This window comes from Pelophylax lessonae, assembly GCF_965119305.1.
Source record: "Pelophylax lessonae genome assembly, chromosome: 3".
Lineage (NCBI taxonomy): Eukaryota > Metazoa > Chordata > Amphibia > Anura > Ranidae > Pelophylax > Pelophylax lessonae.
In genome coordinates this window covers 581,739,012-581,764,806 of record NC_138770.1, presented here as the reverse complement: position 1 = coordinate 581,764,806, position 25,795 = coordinate 581,739,012, and the positions used below count along the sequence as shown (strand labels likewise).

At 45.8% G+C, this 25,795-nt stretch overlaps 1 protein-coding gene across 1 annotated transcript in view; it reads right to left on the bottom strand.

The window, feature by feature from the left end:
• Nucleotides 1-25,795, bottom strand: part of ACTR2 (actin related protein 2) — a 115,716-nt gene that overhangs the window by 7,871 nt on the left and 82,050 nt on the right. Inside the window, exon 7 of the mRNA XM_082249378.1 lies at nucleotides 18,102-18,247. Within this exon, the coding sequence (XP_082105504.1) occupies nucleotides 18,102-18,247 (146 nt within the window). The remainder of the gene's footprint in view (nucleotides 1-18,101; nucleotides 18,248-25,795) is intronic.

The window sequence follows — 25,795 nt, the reverse complement described above, 5'->3', positions numbered from 1 at the left end:
GCCGCCATGCCCTTCCGAGGACCCTCTGGAAGAACAAACAAGGAGTCCGTTTTACGAAAAGACTCAGTCGATCGAAGGTAAACCCTGATCGCCCGAACAACATCCAAAGAGTGCAATCTCACCTCCTGTGGATGTTAAGGCTTCGTGCACAACGAAGGCAAAACAATGTCCTCATTAAGATGGAATTCCGAAACACGTTTCGGAAGAAAGGAAGGATTAGGTCGCAAGACCACCTTATCCAAATGAATAACCAAGTACGGAGACTTGCAGGACAAAGCCGCCAGTTCCGACACTCTGCGAGCCGAAGTGATCGCCACCAAAAAGGCGACCTTTTTGGATAACAGACAACGAGATCTCCCTGATCTGTTCAAAAGGAGCACGTTGTAACACAGATAGCACGAGATTCAAGTCCCAAGGGGGCAGAGGATCCCTCCTAGGAGGAACCAGATGCCGCACACCCTGAATAAAGGTGCCAACCAAAAGTTTGGATGCCACGGGACGTTGAAACAGAACGGCCAGAGCAGACACCTGACCTTTTATCGTAGCCAGCGCCAAGCGCTGATCAACACCCGCTTGAAGGAAAGACAGCACACGGGACACCGAGTACGTGCGGGGTGAAAACCCCCTGGACTCACACCAGGCAAAATAGGCCTTCCAAGTACGGTAGTAAACCTTCCCAGAGGAAGACTTCCTCGCGTTGATTAAAGTATGAACGACCTCCGGAGTGAGACCCCTCTCCTTCAGGACCTCGGTTTCAACAGCCAGGCCGTCAAAGCCAGCGACTGTAAAGCAGGATGGTATATCGGTCCTTGAGACAGTAGATCGTCTCGAAGAGGCAGACGCCACGGGGCGTCGACCGCCAGATTCACGAGGTCTGCGTACCAGGACCGGCGAGGCCAGTCCGGTGCCACAAGAATCACCGTGTTGCGTTCCGATTGAAACCTGCGAAGGAACCTGGACAGCAACTGGATCGGTGGAAACGCATACATCAGTCTGTACTGATGCCACGGGGCCACTAACGCGTCCGACGCGTCTGCCCGAGGGTCGCGCGTCCGTGCCACGAACCTCCTCACCTTGTTGTTGAGACGAGACGCGAACAGGTCCACATCTGGAAGACCCCACTTCGCGCACAACATCTGGAAGACAGCCGGGTGGAGAGACCATTCCCCCTGATCCAGGGTCTGGCGACTCAGATAGTCCGCCTGCCAGTTCTCCACCCCCCGGAATGTGAACCGCCGTTATCGCCGGGACATGAGTCTCGGCCCAAGATAGAATGTCGGCCACTTCCCGAGCCGCTCGGGCACTCCTGGTGCCCCCTTGGTGGTTGATGTAGGCCACCGCCGTGGCATTGTCCGTCTGCACCCGAACCGGGCAGCCCTGCAGCCGGTCCGTCCAGCGACGAAGACAGAGACTTATCGCACGCAATTCCAGAATGTTGATCGGAAGGGAGGACTCCCCCTCCGACCAAGTTCCCTGGGCGGACAGAACGCCCAGAACACCACCCCAGCCCGACAGGCTGGCATCCGTGGTGATTACCGTCCACGAGATAGGATGAAACGACTTGCCCCCGGACACCATCGGGGACTGGAGCCACCACAGAAGGTCTTTTCTGGTGCGATGACTCAACGAGATCTGAAGATCCAGAGATTGAGGTCGCCCGTCCCACTTGGACAGGATCTCCGCTTGGAGACCCCGCGTGTGAAACTGGGCGAAGGGAATCGCCTCGAAGGCCGAGACCATCAATCCCAGACATCTCATGCACGTCCGTAGAGACGATTGCGGAACATCCCGGAGGGACCTGACTTCCTCCTGAAGAGTTCTGAGTTTGTCTTCCGGCAGGAAGACCTTCGCCTGCACCGAGTCCAAAATCATTCCCAGGTAGGGAAGACGAACAGACGGACTCAGTGCCGACTTTGGAAAATTTATCGTCCAACCAAACTCCTGCAGAGTTTGCATCGTGACAGACAGGTCCTGCTCCAGACCCTGGCTGGTCGCAGACCGAACCAGAATGTCGTCCAGATACCCCAGGACAGAAATGCCCTGGGCCCTCAATAACGCCAGAACCGGTGCAAGCACCTTGGTGAAGACCCGCGGAGCCGAGGCAAGGCCAAAAGGCAACGCCACGAACTGGTAGTGATCCTCCGCAATGGCAAATCGAAGGTACCTCTGGTGACCCTCGAAGATGGGGATGTGAAGATACGCATCCTTCAAATCGATGGAGGCCATGAATTCCCCCGGAACCAGGGCAGCCACCACCGACCGCAGGGATTCCATGCGGAACTTGCGAACCCGCACAGAGCAGTTCAGAGCCTTCAAGTCCAGAATCGGACGAACCTTGCCCTCCTCCCTGGGCACGGTGAACAGGTTTGAATAAAACCCCCGAAATCTGTCCCGATGAGGCACCGGAACCACCACTCCCTGAGCCCTCAGGTCCTGCACCGCCAGGTGTAGGTCCCGCAGGCGCTCTCCTGAGAATCCATTGCCCCTGTAATGCCAGACAACCAAGGGTTAACTGCCCCTTTCAGCAAGCGCGGCAAGCGCAGCCCACCGCGTCACACTAAGCACAATGAGACCCCCACAGGGATATGTGAACTGAACACAGGCAATGGATAGCAAGAAACAGAAGGATAAAACCTGAGGAGACCCTCGCCGCTGCTGCTGCCTCGATCGGTGTTCCTGGGAAGAGGAAGTGATGCTGCTAGGGTGCTCTATGTAAACCTATGGAGGCTACAAGAAAATGGCCGCCATGCATGTAAAACATGCTGCCGGAGCGAGGGCAGGCAAAATGGCGTCTTTTGGCGCCGAAACCGTCGCTCCACAGTGCAGTAATGCACACATGTCTGTATAAAAAACAGAACCGATCGCTGCAGCGATCGCTGTAAGTGCCCAAACATGCCATAAAACATTCCCCACAGCACACAGCTTTCCACACTGATCATGCTGACACCCATAGTGCCACACAACTCCCCCCCCCCCTTGCAGCCCACAGCATGCAGCCGAGAGATAGGGAGACAAACAGTGTGAATAGAGGCAGGTTACACAGTCCCAGACTGACACCCCTCCAGACAGACAGGTCCCCACATAAATACACTTACCTCACCACGGTGTGGGGGACCCGCACAGGCGAACAAGCCGCTACACATGAGGCAGGGAGAGTCGCATACAAGACGCTCCGAACGTGGGTTAAGAAACCGCACAGCGTCCAGTGAGGTAGCCACCTCACCAAGCATCCCTGCACCGAACAGGGATGGGTCGTTCACTATGCCAGGAGCGTTACCTGGCTGAACGCTCGATGGCAGACTGGGAAGCCACTGACCCACGACCTGCGACCAGGGGGATCAGCCCGAGACCCAGTCCGCATGATCCTCTTCGTCCGAAGAACTAACTAACGCTGAAAAAACAACAGCTAAGTAAAGGTAGAGAGAAAAACTCAAACAAAATATTAAAAAGAAGAAAGAGTCTGGGACAAAAAGTCCCAGCACAGAGAGAGCCAGCCACTCCTGACAAGCTAGACATTAAAACTGAGATATGGTTGCAGGAAGTAGGAGGGTATTGACTGAGGGGACCACCCCTTGAGGGTGGGATATGTTGGATATGTTAAAAGCTTTATTAACATATTCTGTTGCCTAGCTACTCCTTCGGAGCAAAGTCTAATACCCCATATGTGACGAATATGAAGAGGCGGCGACTGTCGGAGGACGTAAGAGAAACATACGGTCTGTAAAAAATGGAATAGATAGATGACCAGCAATACAAAATGTGGCCGATGCAAAATAGAGTCTAAGCCACCCTGACTGGGATGACTACTTAATAATCTGAAAATCTCATAGCAGACCATCACATGTATTGTACACACAAAACACCTACATCATAATACTGCCTAAAATCATGGAATTTTCGGAGGCTTTGCAGCTGAGAATCGATAGCATGAACCTAATTGACATTACTAAAAAGGTCATCGTCTACTCCATTCTTGGTCATCATCAGCATTATACACATTGCCTCCAGTAGTTGGAGAGGGAGGGTTAGCACTGAGACAGGTCTCCACTGCACTGTGCAGTGCTGATTATCCAACACAGGAAATAAGCAGGGAGGTGACAACACACACAAAAAATAAAAGTAGGGTGCAGCTGCTCTTTCACTGCACAATCACAGGGAGGAAAAGGTACTGGAGCATGCTGTATAAAATTCATAGAGTAGCCAAACACCTATCTGTTGTCTGGTAGGGATGGTAGGAACGCAGCTCAACTGTGCATTTCTCCCACCTCCCGACAAAAAGGGTAAACAAGGCCTTAGGGTCCATTCACACAGGCGCTCCGCCCAGCGGACTCTGGTTTGCTCAGCAGGGGGATCAATGCGCCGATTCCTAACAGAGCAGGGGGACGGTTCCTCTCTGCTCACTGTGCAGAGACGGACCTGTCAAGAGTCCTGCTCGCCTCTATGGGAGATCGGGTTGGATAGCAGCGGGTGTCAGCGGACATGTGACCGTTGACATCCGCCGCCCCATAGGGGTGAATGGACCTTCCCATCAGGTCTGCCTGAAAAAATGACAGGCAGACCTGATCGGAAAGCCCGTGTGAAAGGGGCCTTATAGAACTTAATTAAAAAAAAAAAAAAAAAAAGCATGGTATTTAACAGAAACTGCCTTTTGCTACTCCCAAGAAGCAACTTTGTTTAAAAAATTGTCTAAATTAAACTTCTGCTGTTTCATAAAAACTATGAAGTGCATTTAACAATGGCCAATGAATTGAAACACCTTTTTGACTTGAACTCTGCTGCAATAGTTTTTTTCTACCCACGGTAAATCCTTTTTTTGGAGTATATTGCTGCCTACAGGTGGATCAGATGCTGCCAAACAAAAACAACATGTAGTCCAGCCCAAGATAAGCCGTCTACCAGCTTGTTTCAGTTTAGCAAAGAAGAAGTACTGTGAGCATGATAATGAACACATAGGGGTAGGAACTGTGTCCCACTAACAACCTTTTTTTGTAGTCCATTGAGGGACACAGGACAGGAAGTCTTAACCTTTGGGTTATACTGCTGCCTAAACAAACTGCAAGTACCACCAACAACCTTTTTTTGTAGTCCATTGAGGGACACAGGACAGGAAGTCTTCACCTTTGGGTTATACTGCTGCCTAAACAAACTGCAAGTACAAAAAAAAAAAAAACTGGATTTTTGACAAACCGTAAAATCTTTTTCTGAAGTTCATTAACAGACGCAGCTCCATATTCTTAACCATTGGGTTATCCTACCCCCCTACAGGAGTAGGACACTAGGCAGGAAAAACGTTACTATGCCTATGGGGCAGTCCCTGAAGGCATACACCCACTCACTCTGCTATAGTATTCAGTTTTGTTGCAAGCAGTGTCAGAAGTAAAAAACCCCCAAACCATCTCAGAAATAGAGGGGCGGGTGCTGCATCTGTCAATGAACTTCAGAGAAAAGGATTTTAAGGTAAATCAAAAAAATCCAGTTTTCTCCATCGCTCACTGACAGACAGCGCCATATTCGACTTAACCATTGGGACGTCCCAAAGCAATATTTGCATGAGGGGTGGGAAAACAACGCAGAGAAAGAACATAATTCCCCAAAGGCTAAACAAAGCCAACCAGGTAACATGGAGCTCAACCAGGAACAACTGGAGCTCTCCTAGAAACATACCAACGACATTTGGGTGGGTGCCACTCCGGACAGACTACCTCTCCACTCGGGATGGGGGTGCTGATGGCCAAGGGGCACACTGCAGCTCAGACCAAATCAGGTCGTGAGCGTCCTGGCGGAGGCGTTTCATTCGCAGGCCAGCTCCCATCCATTGGGGCTTTGTCGTGGCAAGGCCTAGGGAGGGGCTATAACCTGCACACTGGATCTAGGATATCCAGTCCGAAACCCAGTCCGGCTGTTGATTGCAGTTCTCTTAGGACACTGCATTGTTGCTTATCAAGAACGCCCCCTTATGGAAACGATTTCCTGCTAGCAGTGCACTCTTTCAGCAGGATAATGTGCCCTGCCATACTGCAAAAATGTTTCAAGAATAATTTGAGGAACACAGCGAGTGCATTGTGTTGACTTGGCCTCCAAATTCTTCACATCTCAGTCAAATCACGCATTTGTGGGATGTGCTGGGAAAACAAGTCCAATCCATTGAGGCCCACCTCACAACTTACAGGACTTAAAGATTCTGCTACTGACTGCTTGGTGCCAGATACCACAGCATACCTACAAAGGTCTAATGGCAACCATACCTCGATGGATAAGGTTTTGGCTACAAAAGGGGATCTACGCAATATTAGGTGGGTGGTCATAACATTATGGCTGATGTAGCAATAGTAAAAAAAAAAAATATTTTAAAAAGCCAGCAGAAAAGTTTATTAACAGGACATCTGCAAACCAACAACTTCTAAAAGGTTAAAACAAAAAATGGACAAAATTTAGGGCAGATGCAGTTTTAAAAAGACCCAAATTTAGAGTGACCCTGCAGGAAACGTGCAGTCTTGTGTGCCAAGGTGAGCACCCATGGAGCATCCAATGACCGAAACATTACAGGCAGTCCCCACAGCATGTGGTCCAGGTACAGCTCCCAAGGTTTTACGGAGGTTATGCCAATCCAGATACACGGCTTTTGCTGTAGTAGAAGAGTTGAAGAATCCAAAAATAAAAACTAGACAAGCTACAAGAGATTTCTCTGCAAGGGAGAAGAGGTCCATCACCTGAGGACACTAGCAAAAGACTCATTGAGTGGGGTAGGGTTATAGGGTATGCGCTCTTTGCCAGTGTCCATGCGCCTAAAAAGGTATGAGGCCTACAGATATAGGACTATGAAAGCTATGCCTATGACCTCTGCTGTTCAAGATGTACAGTGCCTTGAAAAAGTCTCAATACCCCTTGAAATTTTCCATTTTGCCATGTTACAACCAAAAACGTAAATGTATTTTATTGGAATTTTTTGTGATCGATCAATAGAAAGTGGCACATAATTGGGAAGTGAAAGGAAAATGATAAATGGTTTTCAAAATTTATATGTAAAATATGACATGCATTTGTATTCAGCTCCCCTGAGTCAATACTTTGTATAACCACCTTTGGCTGCAATTACAGCTGCAAATCTTTTTGGATATGTCTCTACCAGCTTTGCACATCTAGAAATTGACATTTTTGCCCATTTTTGCCCTGCAAAAAAGCTCAAGCTCTGTCAGATTGGATGGAGAGCGTCTGAACAGCAATTTTTAAATCTTGCCACAGATTCTCAATTGGATTAAGGTCTGGACTTTGACTGGGACATTCTAACACATGAATATTCTTTTATCTAAGCCATTTTTTATTGTAGCTCTGGCTGTATGTTTAGGGTCGTCCTGCTGGAAGGTGTACCTCCACACCAGTCTCGCCTTTTGCAGACTCGAACAAGATTCCCCTGTATTTAGCTCTTTCCATCAACTCTGACCTGCTTCCCTGTCCCCCTTAAAGAAAAGCATCCTTACCACCACGTTTCACGGTGGGGATGGTGTGTTCAGGGTGATGTGCAGTGTTCATTTTCCGCCACACATAGCTTTTTGCTTTTAGGTCAAAAAGTAAAATTTTGGTCTCATCTGACCAGAGCACCTTTGCTGCGTTCCCACATGGCTTCTCGCAAATGGGACTTCTTATGGCTTTCTTTCAACAATGGCTTTCTTCTTGCCACTCTTCCATAAAGCCCAGATTTGTGGAGTGCACGACTAATCGTTGTCCCATGTACAGATTATCCCACCTGAGCAGTGGATCTCTGCAGCTCCTCCAGAGTTACCACAGGCCTCTTGGCTGCTTCTCTGATTAATGCCCTCATTGCCTGGCCTGTCAGATAAGGTGGAGGACCATGTCTTGGTAGGTTTTCAGTTGTGCCATACTATTCCCATTTTTAGATGATGGATTGAACAGTGCTCTGTGAGACGTTCAAAGTTTGGGATATTTCTTTATTACCTAACCCGGCTTTAAACTTCTCTGCAACTTTACCCCTGACCTGTCTGGTGTGTTCCTTGGCCTTCATGATGCGGTTTGTTCACTAACAAATCTCTGAATGCTTCACAGAACACCTGATTTTCTTCCCGAGACTTTTTTTTTTTTGTAATATTTAGGTGACTTCTGAAGGCAACTGATTCCACTAGATTTTAGTTAGGGGTATAAGAGTAAGAGTAAAAGTGGGTAAATATAAATGCACTCCACACTTCACAAATTATGAAAAACAACTAATTATTTTCCTTCTACTTCACAATTATGTGCCACTTTGTCAAAAATAAATCAAAAAAATAAAATGTATACGTTTGGCTACACCTCAGTTACAGATCGGTATGGGGGGGGGGGGGGGGGGTAATACCACGTATTCCAATATCCCTTAACCAGTATACAGTTGGGCAAAAAAGTATTAGTCAGCCACCAATTGTGCAAGTTCTCCCAATTAAAAAGATGAGAGAGGCCTGTAATTTTCATCAAAGGTATACTTCAACTATGAGAGACAATGAGAAAAAAAAAAATCCAGAAAAATCACATTGTCTGATATTTAAAGAATTTATTTGCAAATTATGGTGGAACAATAAGTATTTGGTCAATAACAAAAGTTAATCTCAATACTTTATTATATACCCTTTGCTGGCAATGACAGAGGTCAAATGTTTTCTGTAAGTTTTCACACACTGTTGCTGGTATTTTGGCCCATTCCTCTATGCAGATCTCCTCTAGAGCAGTGATGTTTTGGGGCTGTCGCTGGGCAACACGGACTTTCAACTGCCTTAAAAGGTTTTCTATAGGGTTGAGATCTGGAGACTGGCTAGGCCACTCCAGGACCTTGAAATGCTTCTTACAACGCCACTCTTGTTGCCCGGGCGGTGAGTATGAGATCATTGTCATGCTTAAAGACCCAGCCACATTTCATCTTCAATGCCCTTGCTGATGGAAGGAGGTTTTCACTCAAAATCTCACGATATATGGCCCCACTCATTCTTTCCTTTGCACGGATCAGTCGTCCTGGTCCCTTTGCAGAAAAACAGCCCCAAAGCATGTTTCTACCCCATGCTTCACAGTAGGTATGGTGTTCTTTGGATTCAACTCAGCATTCTTTCTCCTCCAAACACGACGTGATGAGTTTTTACCAAAAAGTTCCTTTGGTTTCATCTGACCATATAACATTCTCCCAGTCCTCTTCTGGATCATCCAAATGCGCTCTAGCAAACTTCAGATGGGCCCAGACATGTACTGGCTTAAGCAGGGGAACACGTCTGGCATTGCAGGATTTGAGTCCCTGGCAGCGTAATGCGTTACTGATGGTAGCCTTTATTACTTTGGTCCCAGCTCTATGCAGGTCATTCACTAGGTCCCCCCGTGTGGTTCTGGGATTTTTGCTCACCGTTCCGGTGATCATTTTGACCCCACGGGGTGAGATCTTGCGTGGAGCCCAAGATCGAGGGAGATGATCAGTGGTCTTGTATGTCTTCCATTTTCTAATAATTGCTCCCACAGTTGGTTTCTTCACACCAAGCTGCTTGCCTATTGCAGATTCAGTCTTCCCAGCCTGGTGCAGGTCTGTTTCTGGTGTCCTTCGACAGCTCTTTGGTCTTGGCCATAGTGGAGTTTGGAATGTGACTGAGGTTGTGGACAGGTGTCTTTTAAACTGATAACAAGTTCAAACAGGTGCCATTAATACAGGCAACGAGTGGAGGAACGAGGAGCCTCTTAAAGAAAAAGAAGTTACAGGTCTCTCGAGAGCCAGAAATCTTGCTTGTTTGTAGGTGACAAAATACTTATTTTACAGAGGAATTTACTAATTAATTCATTAGAAATCCTACAATGTGATTTCCTGGATTCTTCCCCCCCCCCCCCATTCTGTCTCTTATAGTTTAAGTGTACCTATAATGAAAATTACAGGCCTCTCTCTCTTTAAGTGGGAGGACTTGCACAATTGGTGGCTGACTAGATGTTTTTTTGCCCAACTGCATATGGTCACTGCACAAGATACCAAAGGGGGGGGGGGGGGAAAGTGTGATCCTCTAGATTACAAGCAACATATAATTAACCGCTTAAGGATAACCCCACGTACATATACTGCAGCAGGGCGGGCCTTAAGTGCAAAATCGCATACCTGTATGTGATTCCGGTCTTCAGCTCTGGGGCGCCCGCACCATCTGAGCTCTGCTACCGCTGTGATTGGACACAGTAGGAGCCAATCAGCAGGTCTCACGGTTCGGGTGGCCACCGATCGTTCAGAGGAGAGGCAGAATGCCCTACAGTGAGGAAGAGAGAGATCTTGTGTTTCTGCTAAGCAGAAACAGATCTGTTTTCCTCCAGTCACAGCATTCCCCCCACGGTAAAAAAAAGCACTCCCTAGGAGCACATTTAACCCTTTGATCGACCCTGATGTTAACCCCTTCCCTGTTTCTTGGTAATTGTCATGCATAATCCTGTTGTACATTCCTTAAAGTTTGTAGGTTCTGTTTTTTTTCCTTTTGAAAACTAATAAAAATTTATTGAATCATATACAGTGCATTTTTTTTCCAGCACCAATCACTATTGGTGTCACTAATCCCGAAAAAAGTGTCACCTCGTGTCAGATTTGTCAGTCGCATTCCCGCTAAAAATCGCTGACCACCACCATTACTAGTAAAAACAATAAAAAATAAATAAGTCATTACATCTATCCCATAGTTTATAGACGCTATAACTTTTGCGCAAACAAATCAATATACACGCTTACTGGGATTTTTTTTTTAACCAAAAACATGTAGCAGAATACATTTTGGCCTAAAGTGATGCAGAAATCTGATTTGTTTATTTTTTTTATTTGTTATTTTTTGATGCGTCTTACAACAGAAAGTAAAAAAAAAAAAAAAAAATTATTTTTTTTCAAAATTGTTGCTCCCTTGTTTTTAATAGCGCAAAAAATAAAAACCGCAGAGGTTATCAAAATACCACCATAAGAAAGCTCTATTAGTGGGGGAGAAAAAGCGCAAATTGTCAGTTAAAGCAACGCAGTGCCGTATCGCAAAAAATGGCCTGTCAGGAAGGAGGTAAAACCTTCTGGAGCTGAAGTGGGTAAGAAAACTAAAAGGTCCACAAGAAAATAGTCAGGGAAGGATCAACCTGTATTAGCAAAAATATATAAAAAAATGTTATTGAAAAATACAAAAAATGGTAAAAAAAATAAACCACCATTAAATGAATATAAAAATATGACAATGTTGTCATCACAACCAGGTAGCTACCATAGACTTGCATTCGTTTACATACACACACCTGGATGCAGGTAATCGGATTAACAGCAGGCAATCAACCATAAGGGCTAGGGGATATTGCTACATAATCAATGGCAATTTCTGCTCTTAGAAAAGATCATTCTGGACTCCCAACTATAGGTAAATGGAGCCTTCCACAGCCGATTACTGTATAGGTGTGCAGTAATGGAAAATCCTGCTCGAGACGCAAATTGCTGTAAAAGTAAGTGGGTTCGCAAGTCCTTAGTCACAGAGTTCCACACTGTATGGGTGAGTCAATCTACTCCGTTATCCGGCAACTGAATGAGACCAGGCAGAGTTGATAAGGTAGTGGGTGAATGCGGTTGGAATTAATGTGCTATTATGGAATGGTGTGGGGGTAAGTTTAGATATGGACGTCATCATGTCTATGATACAGGACACATGTCTAGGACACAGAGGGGATCACGGACATACCCCTCTGTCCCAGGAACTAGCCGCGAATATCTAAAGATTGGGGAAGCGGCATTTGAAGTGCTTTGGAAATGTGTTGGAAACATCCTTTCCTGGACATTGGTGGGCACCTAAATGCTGTCGGCAAGTGGTGAGATAACCTGGACTGTTTACATCTTATTTGTCCATATCTGAACTAACCTCTACACGACACCATTCCCAATTCCATTTTAGCACACCAATCCCAACCGCGTGCACCCACTACCTTATCGGCCCTGCTCAGTCTCATTCAGTTGCCGGATAACAGTAGATTGACTCACCGTAAAGAACTCTGACTTAGGACTTACGAACCCACTTTTACCACAATTTGAGCCTGAAGCAGGTTCTTCCAATACTGTACCCCTATAAAGTCCTTGCATGCTCCATTAGCTCTGTGGCATCCTCCATTTACCTATAGTCGGGACTCCAGACTGATCTTTTACTATTTTATTATCTGGGAATATCCCCTAGCCTTATAGTTGATTGCCTGCTATAAACCCCATTACCTGCATCTAGGTGTATGTGGATGGATACAAGGCTGTGGTAGCTATCTGGCTGTGGTGACAACGTTGTCATTTTTTAAATTCATGTAACGGTGGAGGTGTATTTTTTTACCATTTAATATTTTAATAAAGTTTTTTATATATTTTTGCAAATACTGGTTGATCCTTCCCTGATGATTTTCTTGCAGACCTTTAGTTTTCCTAATTACATGTGCCACTTTGTGTTGGGATATCACATAAAATCCCAATAAAATACATTAACGTTTTTGGTTGTAAAATTACAAAATGTGAAACATTTCAATGTGTATGAAAACTTTTTCAAGGCACTGTAAGTGTGCAATCACCCTCTTAACTTCAAAACTTAAAAAATATGTGAAGCATTCCTTAAAGGGTCACTAAACCTGAATCTCATTTTCAGTGACTTTAATGGATGAATATGCAAAAGTTTTAAGAGATAAGAAGATTTTTAAAGATGGCATAGTGGGGATTGGTATTTTCCAAGTGAGGTCTCCTATTTTCTGTTAAAGAAACCTGCACTGACCGGTGTAAGCAATCAGTTGTTGCCAACTCCTGGTGAAAAAAAATTATTTTTCCCTGGCTGTCATATGGATACAAAATCAAGGAAAATTATTCACATCAGCAGTTTGACAATCCCTTGTATTTAGTTCATGCTAGTTGATAGTAACTCAGCAAATATTAAAGCCAAGGACAACCAGACTAGTATCGTCAGAAGCAGAAGACACCCCACAGATTTCTCGCTGAACAGGTTTTCTACCACTTGCTGACCAGTGACGTACCCGTACGTCGCTAGATTTCAAGTGGTTATTACTGGGATTATCATCCGCGTACAGCTTTTTTTTTTCTAATTTTGTGCTGACGGTCGGCTGTCTTGTAAAAGCAATCCTAGAGGCTAACTAGCCTCTGGATTGCTTTTACAAGCCAGTAGGAAGGGATGTCTTCCCCCTCCTGCCACAGCTTTCCTGGGATCTCCCCTCCCACTGCGATTTCCGATCGACCTCTATGATATAGGAACCTGGAAGTGATGGCCTTACATCACTTTGTTTTCCCCGGAAGAAAACGGCCCCATTTACAAAAATGAAAAGAATTTGATCACACTGATCTTGGTGTGATTAAATGCTTTTAGGTGCAGAAGAGGGATTTGGGATCTTATAGACTCCATAAAGAGCACTTGTCACATATGTCTTTTGCTGACACAATGGATGCTTACATTGATTGCGACAGCATCAAAAATGCGACAGTGTAAAAATGAAAGAAAGAAAAAAAAAAAAAAAAAAAAAGGAAAGAAAGAAAGAAAGTGCCACTATCTCCCCATGCTCGCGTGCAAAGGTGAACGCACGCAAACAGCATTTGTTCCACACGTGAAGTATCACCACGAACAAATCAGTAATTCTAGCCCACCCCAGACCTCCTGTAAGTGCTAACATGTAAAAGGCTTTTACAGCGTCGCCTATGGATAGTAAAAAATTTACGTTTGGCGCCATTGCGCGGGATTTCGCAATTTTAGAGTGCGTTTGGTATCAATTTACTTGGCGTAACTTCATCTTTTATATTTTACAAAAAAATTGGGTTATGTATTGTGTTTGCATTACAATTCAAAAAAGTGACATTGATTGGTAGTCTAGACTCTAGTGTCCAGAGCTCCTGAGCAGAATTTTTGCCACAGACGCCTTCCCAGCCGGACAGGCTAGCATTCGTGGTTACCACTGTCCAATACAAGGGGAGGAAGGATTTGCAAAAAGTGGTCACCTTCCCCACCTATAACTGGTCTTAAAAGTAAGAAGCACTGGAAAGGCAAACGCAGATCAAAAATGAAAGGGGATTTCCAGTCACTACTTACCGACCAGCCAGCAACCAACTGAATTATTCTGTCTAACAGTATGCATTAAAAACAGGGGTTTAGTTGCACACATTTGCAAATACATGCGTAAGCTGCAGGCCTTTTTGAAACTTCGTTTTTAACGGATACTGTTGGACAGGTTAATTCGTGAGGAAGGATTTGCCCAGCGGAAGCGACAGAGAAAAAAAACACCATATCAGGAACTCCTTCATTCCTTTGCTCAGCCGGATCAGATTGTCCAGAGACTGGGGAGTCTTGTCCCATTTGGCCAGAATCTCCCTTTGCAGAGACCTCGTATGGAACTGTGCAAACCGGACCGCCTCAAAAAAGGTAGACACCATCAGGCCAAGCACCAGCATGCAAGTCTGGAGGGATGAACGTCTGCTGGACAGCAGGAGACAAATTGCAGCCTGATATTTCTGGACTTTGTGCAGAGGAAGGCCGACTCCAGAGTCAGACCTAGATATGTGGATGGAACCAGTGCAGATTTCTGAAAAATTCAGACTCTAGCCGAACGTATGGCGATTTCCAGGTTTTTCCACCAGAGCAGCTGGAGACTCAGCTCACAGAAGGAGGTCGTCCAAGTAGCACAGTACCGCGATCCCCCATTGGCCTAACAATGCTAGCATCGGGGTTAACACTTGAGAAGACCCGAGGAGCAGAGGCAAGACCAAAGGGTAACGCCACAAAAGGATAATGCTCCTCTCCCACGGCAAAGCAGAGGAAGCGTTGGTGACCGGCACATATTGGAATGTGAAGGTAAGCATCCTTTATGTCGATAGAGACAAGAAAATCCCCCTGATACAGGGATGCCATCACCGTGTGAATGGACTCCATCCTGAACTTCTGCACCCACACAAAGCAGTTCAGCACCTTGAGGTCCAGGATTGGATGCACCTTACCTTCCTTCCTTCCTGGGGACTGGAAACAAAAACCCTGAACACATTCCGAAGTCGGAACAGGGACAATCATCCCTTAAACAGGTCTTGTATCACCCCAAACAGACCCTGTAAGAGGCCTGGGGACAGGCACAAGATGGAAGAACCTTGCCGGGGGACAAGAGCGGAACTCGATCTTGTAGCCAGAACGAACGACTATGTGGAACCACTTGTCTTGTACCAGGGGAGTCCAATGGTCCGGAAACAAGCGAAGATATCACCCCAGCCCCGATACGCGAGAGTGCGCACATAAATGCTGAAGGAGCCTTGTCAGCGGGTCTGGAGAAGCCCACTCTCGGCTTGCCAGAGCAGGTTTCGTTTGGATCCTCCAGAGGAGGCCCCGAAAGGCTTCGACCCCTTGTCAGTTGCCAAGGGTTGAAAAAACTTCATGAGCCGAGCAGGAGGGCCCGCATGGACGAGGGTCCTTGCCCTTACTGGCCTGCGGAAGAAAGGTACTCGTCCCTACTGTGAGACCCTTAATGATGTCATCCAGGGTAGCTCCAAATAGGCGATCTCTTTGAAAAGGAAGATCAGTCAAGGCCTTTTTAGAAGTCTGGTCTGCAGACCAGCATTGAGCCAAAAAATATGAAGAAGGACCACTGCTGAAACAGAGACCCTAACGACTAGGGGAGCCGCATCCAAAGAGGCATCACAGATAATCTGCAGACCCTGGACCAGCTGGTCTGCCAGCTCAGCAAAGGCAGGGGGAGCTGCTCCCCCTCCAGGTCACGGCATAAACGCTTACCCACTCAGTCAGCATTTGTGACACCAGTGAAATGGTGAATACCGGCCTCAGTATCAAACCAGACAGTGTACATATTGCGGGCCACAGCCTCCGCCTTCCTGTCAGCTGGATCCTTAAGGGCCGGGGACTCTTCAACCGGGATCATGGCTGCCTTGTTCAATCTGGAAACTGGAGGGTCCACCACCGGTGGAACAGTCCACTTCTTAAAAAGGGACTCCGCATACTAGTAATGCCTAGTAAAGCGCTTAGGGACCCCACTGGGACGCTTTGGTCGTCCCCACTCTAACGACAATTCTGTCAAAATAGGCATTTTTTGCTAGCTGGTCACCCAAAAGCCACTTCCACCCAGGACACAAAAGGACTCTAGGACCGTCAGTGCATGGATGGTTAGCCTCAGAGGGGATCAGGAGGCGTGATGTGCTCCAAAGACACCATGAGTCACCAGGGGGACCCCACAGTGCGCGGTCACTGGCCAGACTGGGGTGACCACTGGATCTAGATTATTCAGCCCATCGCCCAGTCCGGCAGTTGACTGTACATCTCAGGAAAAAGCCAGGAGAAAAATTTCTATCCAAAAAGAAAAAATTGCCAGGACCAGAGATCCTAGTAAGGAACTAGGTCCTTACTCCTGACTAGGCAGAAAAAAAAAAAAACTCAGTACCTATAGCAGAGAGAGGGGAGTATACCCCCTGGGACTGCCCATAGGCGTAGCTAGACTTTTTTTATGCCTAGTATCCTAATCCTGTAGGGGGCAGTATAACCCAATGTTTAAGAGCAGGAGCTGTGTCCGTCAATGAACGAATGAGAAACCGTGTGACAAAAAAATTACAACACCAACCAATTTATTCTCCAGGGCCTTTGCTGTAAAAAAAAATAAAAAATTATAATATTATATATATATATATATATATATATATATATATATATATATATATATATATATATATATATATATATATATATATATATATATATATATATATATATATATATATATATATATATATTTTGGGTGTTCTAAGTAATTTTCTGGCAAAAATATACTGAAGCAAAAAACTGCCACAAAAGGCCTGGAGCTAAAGTGGTTACTGCCTCTTAATAAAAGAATCATCTGTCATTTTACCTTACATGACAGCGAACACAAGGCATTAGGACGCAAAATTAAACTCTGGTCAGCTAAAAATACAAAATAGATCTGGGTGTACCCCTCATCAATTAAAGACCTAATGTGTTTTAGTCTAGGGGACATGCATCAGACAGAATTAAAACAAGAGAAGAAGCCTTCTCAGTGCTACCCTTATGTGATATTGAAACAGTAACTACTAAAATAAATGTCCCAAAGGTGCCCTGTCCTGATAGAGCTCCAAAAATATTGAGCTAGTATAAAAGAGTACAAGTTGCCTGGAGAGGTATGTGGATACTGGCTTTTATCCAAAGTGGGAGCAAAGCTGCCTTTTCTGAATGGGCTGGGAACCCATGGCTGCAAGAGGCAAGGGGGAGAGAAGTGCCAGGAAGCCACTAGGTGTAGCACAGTTTACTGATAAGACAGGCTGAGGAAGGAGGCGTGACTTGCCTCCGAAACGTGTTCCGATTTGCCCAGCTATGTGGGCTTGACAGGTCACTTCCCGGGTTTGGCAACTTGTTCCGTGGTGTGCACCAGCAGCATACACATCCCAGGCTCATCAGCCGCTGAGGCGCCACAGACTCACGACCCTGTAACTTGTTGGATGTCCTCCAGAGCTCTCTCAAAAACGACTGTAATCTCACACCTTTGTGAGTGCAATCAGTGTTTTAACCCTTTTTCAATAAAGTGTGCTATGGCGCTTCTCTCCCCCTCCCCTCTTTTGTATCAGACAGAACTACATGCCTTATTCCACAGTCCAGCAGGCTTTATCCCTGTTGGTTCTAATATTCATTACTGATTTTGCAAAGTCGATCCTCATTTGGTCGTGTGGATACCACCATCCCCAATGTTATTGCATGTAACGCAAAACAAAGGCCATGACTGTTCATGCATTGTATGGGATAACGTGGAGGGCCCACTCATATTGTGTGTAAGCTGACTGGAGTTTTGGCCTTAAACAAATTTTAACTTACGTTTTCCATACAGCTGTAAGTGTCAGCATATTTAAGAGCAGAGAGGGAAGAAAGTAATTGCGGTCACATCTGACATCCACATGAATAAACCTTTACATGTTCACATATGATATTGGTTTCTTATACCGTAAACCACCCTCCCCAAGCGCTCTGCTACATATGGCTGCACATCCACGAATCCAGTGTCAGTGGTGTTAAGCTTTCAGTAAAGCAGGAACAAAAAAAAAAAAAAAAAAAAAAAAAAACAAAACTCACCGAGTATCAATGTCAGCTGCCTGGATGGTGTTGAACAGCAACTCAGCAACGCCAACGCCTTCTACGTTGATAAGATGAGGCTGGAACAGAGCTTCTGGTGCTTCAAAGCGCTCTCCACCTACTTTAATAACCCTGCCATCTGGAAGCTGTGCAATGAAATAAAAATGAGCATTTACAATGTCACCTTTTATTTTTAAAGCTGCTGTGCTACTCCAGGCCTAATTAGCAGAGAAAATTTAATGTGCCCTCTGGTGTCAGAGGGACCTTGTATTTGTCCAAGCTTATTGTATTTACCCAGCAATTCTTTCAGAAACATTACAAATGTGAATTTTTCCAGTACCTTGCATACAATATCCATTTATTCACTTAATCCCTTTGCAAGATGAAGCCGATTAATCAATACTGAACAAAAGCAAACCTATGCAATATGAAAACATGCTATTCTACGTAAAGAAAATTTTTTTTTTTATTCCAAATAAAAACCAAAATATTTTTTACTAAAAGAAAAGAACATTCTTAAAAATAAATAGGAAAATAAAGCAAACGTTTCCAGCGTGCAAAAAAAATAGCATGCAAATCAAGAAATGTTTCAAATGCAACCCTTTACCTTTTTTTTTTTTTTTTTACCTGTTAGGCATGTTTAGTGAGCGTTCTTTTGGGATATTTAAAATAGAACCTCTCACCCTGCCCATTTAGGACAAAGTGTCAGGGTTTAAGGTCTACCCCTTATACAAATACATTAAGCTGAAGAGCATTCCTTATGCTGTCATAACTGACGCAAAATACTTGGTGCTTCCAAGCATGGAGGAGCTTTTGACTTCGTCCCATGATGCAGCACTTGGGGCTATGAACTAATTGCTAGGAAGGAACACTTTCACATGACAGAGGGTGTGACATCACTCCCTGTAAGCGCCAACAACTGTATTTGTGGCAGGGGAAGGAATGATGGAGAAAAAAAAAAAAACTAAAAAAAAAGGCCAGTACACCTGTGCTAGGGAATGGGCTTTAAAGCTTAACTCTGGATTAAAGCTACTAATGCACCCAGTCCACCCGCTGTCTAACCTTAAAGTGATTGTAAAGAATCATAGCAACAACCCAGTTTAATACAGAAATGAAAGGCAAAAATTTTTGTATAGAAAAAAAAAAAAAAAACATAAATACCTTCTTTCCAAGTTTTTAACAAATTTCACATTCCCTCTTCTCGGCTGCATAAGAGCTAGGGAGGAGGAGGCAAAGCAGCAGTACAATGAGCTTGCCAGTGAATGGCTGTGCAGCAGGGGCGTGTCAGGATTGAGTATCAAGTCTGCTCATTGGAGGAGAGTACACAGAGTTCCAAGCATAGCTAGAGAACTGAACACTGTGTGACCTCCGGTTTAGTGAGGTCAGTATTTATTAGGAAAGCAAGGGGACTAGCAGGAACACCAGGGATTTCACATAAAGGAAGCAATATAGAGAACAGGATAATTTCACATACAAGTACATGGTACAGCAGGCGCATGTCAGGAAAATGAAGTGTTAGGGTAACAAGCACCATAACAACTTTTTTAAATTACCCAGTCCCCAAAAAACTAAAAATGAATTACCTCAGACATTATTGGCTGCAGCAAATATCCTTACAATATCCAAGAGCAGTGTCCTGGGAGGTGCTGCACAATAAAGAGAAGCTCCAGGCTGTGGATGTGCACCTAATAGAACTACATATAATAATCCATTATTCGCATCCCACACGCTTTAGGGTACAGGGAGCTGTAGCAACCACCAGCTGGAGACTGGATCATGAAAGCCACAATGATAATATTTGCCAGCACACAACGGATCTTCCAGTTGAGTCCAAATGTGTTTTGATTAAAGCATGATCATAATACAAACAAAAGCGTGCCAGTCCCGATGTCTGTTTAGCTCAGATCGAGCGCTTCTGACAGATGTGCCCAATCAAGCTCCGAAAGGACATTATTACTTATGCTCATGGTGATGACAATTATGCAATGCTAAGTACACAGGTCTGTGACCATGACAGTAGGCAATCCATCTGTAGACATTGATACAATACTGTGAGAGGCCTGTTGGTATTTACTGGCTTTTTGGCAGGACTGAAGACGTCACATCTGTGCAGGGGTGGGTGGTTCTTTGCAGAAAGATGATCCGCAAACCAGTTGAAGAAATATTAATTTTTATTCAGAAACCAGTGTACAAAACGCAGATAAAATCAGTTGACGTGTCAGCCTGTCAGGCATTAGTCCGTGGGTGGTTCTTTGCCTCTTCTGATTGGTGGATGTTTATTTAAATATTTTGCACAGTTAGGTTACACTCATTACATGCCTGACGAAGGCGTCCTGTGCGACTCCAAAACATTAGCACTCTGTGATGGGATGTAATCATGCTTTAATAATAAAAAAAAAAAAAAAAAAAAATTTGGACTCAACTGGAAGATCAGTGGTGTGTTGGCAAATTTATAATAGAACTACATGGCCCATAAATCCTTTGGCATGTAGTGATACGCAGTGGCATGTGGGTGGGAACAGTTCTTCACTCCTCCCTCACCACCCACTTCCCTAGAAGCAAGCTTCCATCTCATTAGATTATCCTACCCATTAAAATTTATGGGTGGGAATAGGATGCTGGAGATATGCAGAAACCCCACTTCATACAGGAAGTGCTGCAATTTAACTAAAAAGGTGCCATTGTGTGACTGGTCCACTGTTTAATCTCTGCCCTGAGGCCAGAACACACAAAACTCAGATTTTTAAAGCTCCGCTGCTACAAAAAAATAAAAAATGACAAACTCACTTAAAATATGATTGATCTGTGTGGAGCCCAGCGTTAAACCCTTGCTCAAAATGGGCAAGGTGACAGTCTCCAATAGCCACTGCTCATTTAAGGAAAGTTTGGTAGAAATGTCTATAGTAAATTTACAGTGACCTGAAACTGCAGAGCAAGCCTCACCCAAATATGAGTAACCCAAGACTTGAGGTGATCACAAAAAAAGGAATACAATTTTTTTCCCCATAGTCTATTAAGCTGAACAGTTAAAAAGGGGGTCTTATTTTTCAAATTAAAATAGTAAAAAAAAAAAACTAAACACCTAAATGCATTTTTTTGCATTAAGGTAAAAAAGGTTTATGCTTCGGACACAGCTCCTAATCTTCATAACCATTGGGACATCCCAAAGCAGTGTTAAACATGAGGGGTGGGATCATCAAAAAAAAAAAAAATCCCCAGGCTAAACAATAGCTCAACGAAAACTATTGAAAAAACAAAAATACACCCTCAAAGGAGGATCAGGTCATCTTAAAAACAGCAGCCTGCAAAACCTTGCAGACAAAAGAAACACATGCAGATGCCAACAAATCCACTTTATAGAACTTTGTGAAAGTGTGCACCGACGATCAGGTGGCCGCCTTGCAAACCTTCCTCACTGACGCCTGATGACAGAAGGTCCAGGAGGCACTGAGCGCCCGAGTAGAGTGCGCCTTGACAGGGAAAGGAGGAACCTGACCCCCAGATTAAATAGGCCTGAACCACCGTCTGTCTGATCCATCTGAAAATGGTCACAGAAGAAGCAGACAACCTTTTCTAAGGCCCATCTGTGAGCACAAATTGTTTTTTTGACTTACCAAAAGACTCTGTAGCTGCCAGGTACACCATAATTGCCCGGGCCACATCCAAGGCATGCAAAGCAATTTCCTTCAGATGTTTCAGCCTGGGACACAGTGAAGGCAATACGTCGTCTTCATTCAAATTAAAAAATCAGAGACAACCTTGGGGAGGAACGACGGACAGGGGTGAGGAACAACCTTATCTCTGAATCCCGAAGTAAGGGGAATGACAGGATAACGCCAATTCCGACACCCTGCCTGCAGAGGCGATAGCCACCAAAAATGCCACCTTCTGAGACAGCATAATCCAGGGAATCCCCCTAAGATTCTCAAAAAGGAGGCTTCTGGAGGACCGAAAAAAACCAAATTGAAGTCCGAAGGCCGCAATGGGGACCGCACTGGAGGAACCAAATGTTGGACACCCTGAAGAAAGGTACACACCAGGTAATGAAGACCGCCAAAGCAAACACCTGGCCCTTGATGGTACTCAAGGCCAATTTCTGTTCTACCCCCCCACTGAAGGAAGGTCAAAATCTGAGCCACCGAGAAGGATTGAGGAAGAACCCCAAGTAGGCTGTAAAGCAGGATGGAAGATTGGTCCTTGGAAAAGCAGTTCCTCCCTGAAAGGAAGCTTCCAAGGAACGTTGGCAACCAGTCGCACCAGATCGGCGTACCAAGCCCGGCGACGCCAGTCCGGAGTCACTAAGATGACCGTAATCCCTTCTGCCTTGATCCTGTGTAGGAGTCTTGGCAGAAGCTTGAGAGGAGGAAGGCGTAAATCAATTGATACTGACCCCACGGGGCCACCAACGCTTCTGTGGCGTCTGCCAGAGGATCCCGTGACTGAGCCACAAACCTCTGCACCTTTCTGTTGAGCCAAGACACCAACAGATCAACCTCGGGGACACCTCACTGGAGACACAACTGATGAAACCCCTCCGGATGAAGGGACCACTCCCCTTGGTCCAACAACTGCCGACTGAGGTAATCCGCCTGCCCCTTTTCCCCCCCGGGAATGTATACGGCGTAGAGGGCTGGAACGAATCGTTCTGCCTACCTTGGAATGCTATTTGTGCCCTCTTGCTGATTGACATAAGCCACAGCCTTGGCATTGTCCGATTGAATGCGCACTGGACATCCCTGAAGACGATCCGTCCAATGGTCCAGGCACAGTCTGATCGCTCGGAGTTCCAAGACATTGATCGGTAGTTTGGACTCTTCTAGTGTCAAGATCCCCTGAGCAGAATTTTTGCAGAGGACGCCTCCCCAACCGGACAGGTTGGCATCCATGGTGACCACTGTCCAATACAAGGTGAGGAAGGATTTGCCCAGCCAAAGAGCTGGAGAACAAAGCAATCATATCAGGGACGCCATTGTTCCCCAGCTCAGGCGGATCTGATTGTCCAGAGACTGCGGGGCCCTGTCGCATTTGGCCAGAATCCCCCTTTGCAGTGACCTCATATGGAACTGTGCAAACGGAACCACCTCGCAGATAGATACCATCAAGCCCAGCATCCGCATGGATGTCCGGAGGGATGACCATCTTCTGGACAGGAGAGGAATTGCAGAATGCAATTTCTGGACTGTATCCAGAGGAGGGAGCACTCTGGCTAAGACTGACTCCAGAGTCAGACACAGATAGTCCAGTTTTGTGGACGGAACCAGAGCAGACTTCTGAAAATTACGAATCCAGCCGAACTCCCTTAGGAGTTCGTATGGTACTTCCAGGTTTTCCACCAGAGCAGTAGGGGACTCCGCTCGCAAAAGGAGGTCGTCCAAGTAGCCCAGTTCCACGATCCCCCATTGACGCAACAACGCTAGCACCCGGGCTAACACTTTTGTGAAGACACGAAAAGCAGGGGCGAGACCAAAGGGCAACACTCCTCTCCCCCGGCAAAGCGGAGGAATCGCTGGTGACCGGCGCATATTGGAATGTGAAGGCAAGCATCCTTGGACCGAATGACTTTGTGGACCCACTTGTCTTGTACCAGGTAAGTCCACGGGTCCAAAAAACGAAGACGTCATTCCCGCCCCAGAAATGGGAAAGGGCGCACCTGAAAGAGCCTTGCCCACGGGTCTGGAAAAATCTGCTCTCGGCTTGCCAGACCAGGTTTCGTTTGGATCCTGCAGAAGAGTCCCTGAAAGGCTTCATGCCCTTGTCAGTCGACCCTGAGGGACGGAAAAAAAACGTATGAGCCGAGAAGGAGGGCCCACGTTTACGACAAAGTTCCTTGCCCTTAGTAGCCTGTGAAAGAAAGGTACTCTTTCTCCCTGTGAGACCTTTAATGTCATCCAGGGTGGCCTCAAACAGGCAATCCCCTTGAAATGGGAGATCAGTCAATGCCTTTTTAAAGTATGACTCGCAGACCAGCATTTAAGCCAAAAGACATGCCGAAGGACCACTGCCCAAACCGAGCTACTAGGGAAGCCTCATCCAAAGAGGCATCACAGATAAACTGCAGCCCCTGGACCAGCTGGTCTGCAGGCTCAGCGAAGGCGGGGGGGGAAGAGAGGTTCACCCTCTAGGTCACAGCGTAAAAGCAGAGCCCACTCGGTCAGCATTTGCGACACCAGGGCAATGGTGAATACCGGTCTCAGTGCCGAACCAGCCACAGTGTACATATTGCGGGCCACAGCCTCTGCCTTCCTGTCAGCAAGATCTTTAAAGGCCGGGGACTCTTCAACTGGAATCACGGCTGCCTTGTTCAATCTGGAAACTGGAGGATCCACCACTGGTGGAACAGTCCACTTTTTTAATAAGGGACTCCGCATAGGAGTAATGCCTAGTAAATCATTTAGGGACCCCAAGGGGATGCTTTGGTCGTCCACACGCTTAAGCAACAATTCTGTCAAAACCAGCGTGGAAAGGAAACCCCTTTGCCGCTCTGGATGGCTTGTGAGTGTCAAAAGGCAACCTGCGCCTCCGTCGCAGCTGTGTCCTCCATCTTAAAGGTCTCACTCACAGATTTAATCAGTGCTTCCATGAGCGCCTCACTCTGAGGATTCCGGGCACGTAGTCGCAGACAAACAGGGTGACCCACGTCTGCGGTGGCAGAATCAGATGATAGAGGAGGCAGGCAGTCGATGGAAACAAAGCACTATAATAAAAAAGGGACAAACGCGGCAACTTTATTTTTTCTGAGACTAGAATAGAACATATAAAGTAAATCTACACTTACTGTTTTTCTCTTGCATGTCCCTGCAAAGTCTCACAAATCCACCTGTTGATCCTGCCAGTGAAGTCAGCCTTTGCACTGTCCCTCTAGGCTATAATTGGTCACAGAAAAGACGATATAGCATGAGGCATGGATAGCTTCATTTCCATGGCTGACTCATAAGCCTGTAGCTTTCTGGACTAGCAGAGGTGACTGTGTTGCTGAAACTCTCCCACTTTTGGCTGCAGTGTTTGGGAGGGGAAGTGTGCATGACACCAGTGAAGAAGGATTTGGTGATGCTCGTGCATCACTTAGTAACTGGACTGGAAATTTGTAATGTGGTTGTAAATGCTTACATATGCCCAATGAAGTGATTGGCCTCAGGTGATACACAGATGAAACCAATACTACATAAGTTGTACAAGTCTATCTGCAGCACTTCATTCTCTACATCTGTTTAAAGTGCTGAATTGATAAGCTTGCCTGAGAGTTCAGGAAAAAAGGTCTGGAGAGTTGAATTTACACTCTGGAGAGCTCTTAGTGTTGATTGGAGGGAAGGGACACACCCCCTCCACAAAGCACAGGAAAAGAGCTGAGGTTCCTCCTTGGTCACTATTTTTCTCTTGGTGTCAGGAAAACATGCCAGAAGTGGATTCATGCTAATAGCAGAGGAACGAACTAGCAGACAAAAGTGAGACTAAAGCCCCGTACACACGTACCGATCGTCGGCCGAACGATCGGCCGTCTTTTGTCCAGGGCTGTCGTGTCTGTTGAAAACTGCAAAAGACTGCACACGAATTTTGTCGGCCAACAGCCGACTGCAGAAGTGATGTCATGTGATGGTTAACTTTCCTTGTCTTTTTTCTTTTCTGAGCATGCCCAGTCTTGCAAATCTGCTATCTGTCGGCCGAAATCTGTACTGACTGGCGAACAATCGGCCGTT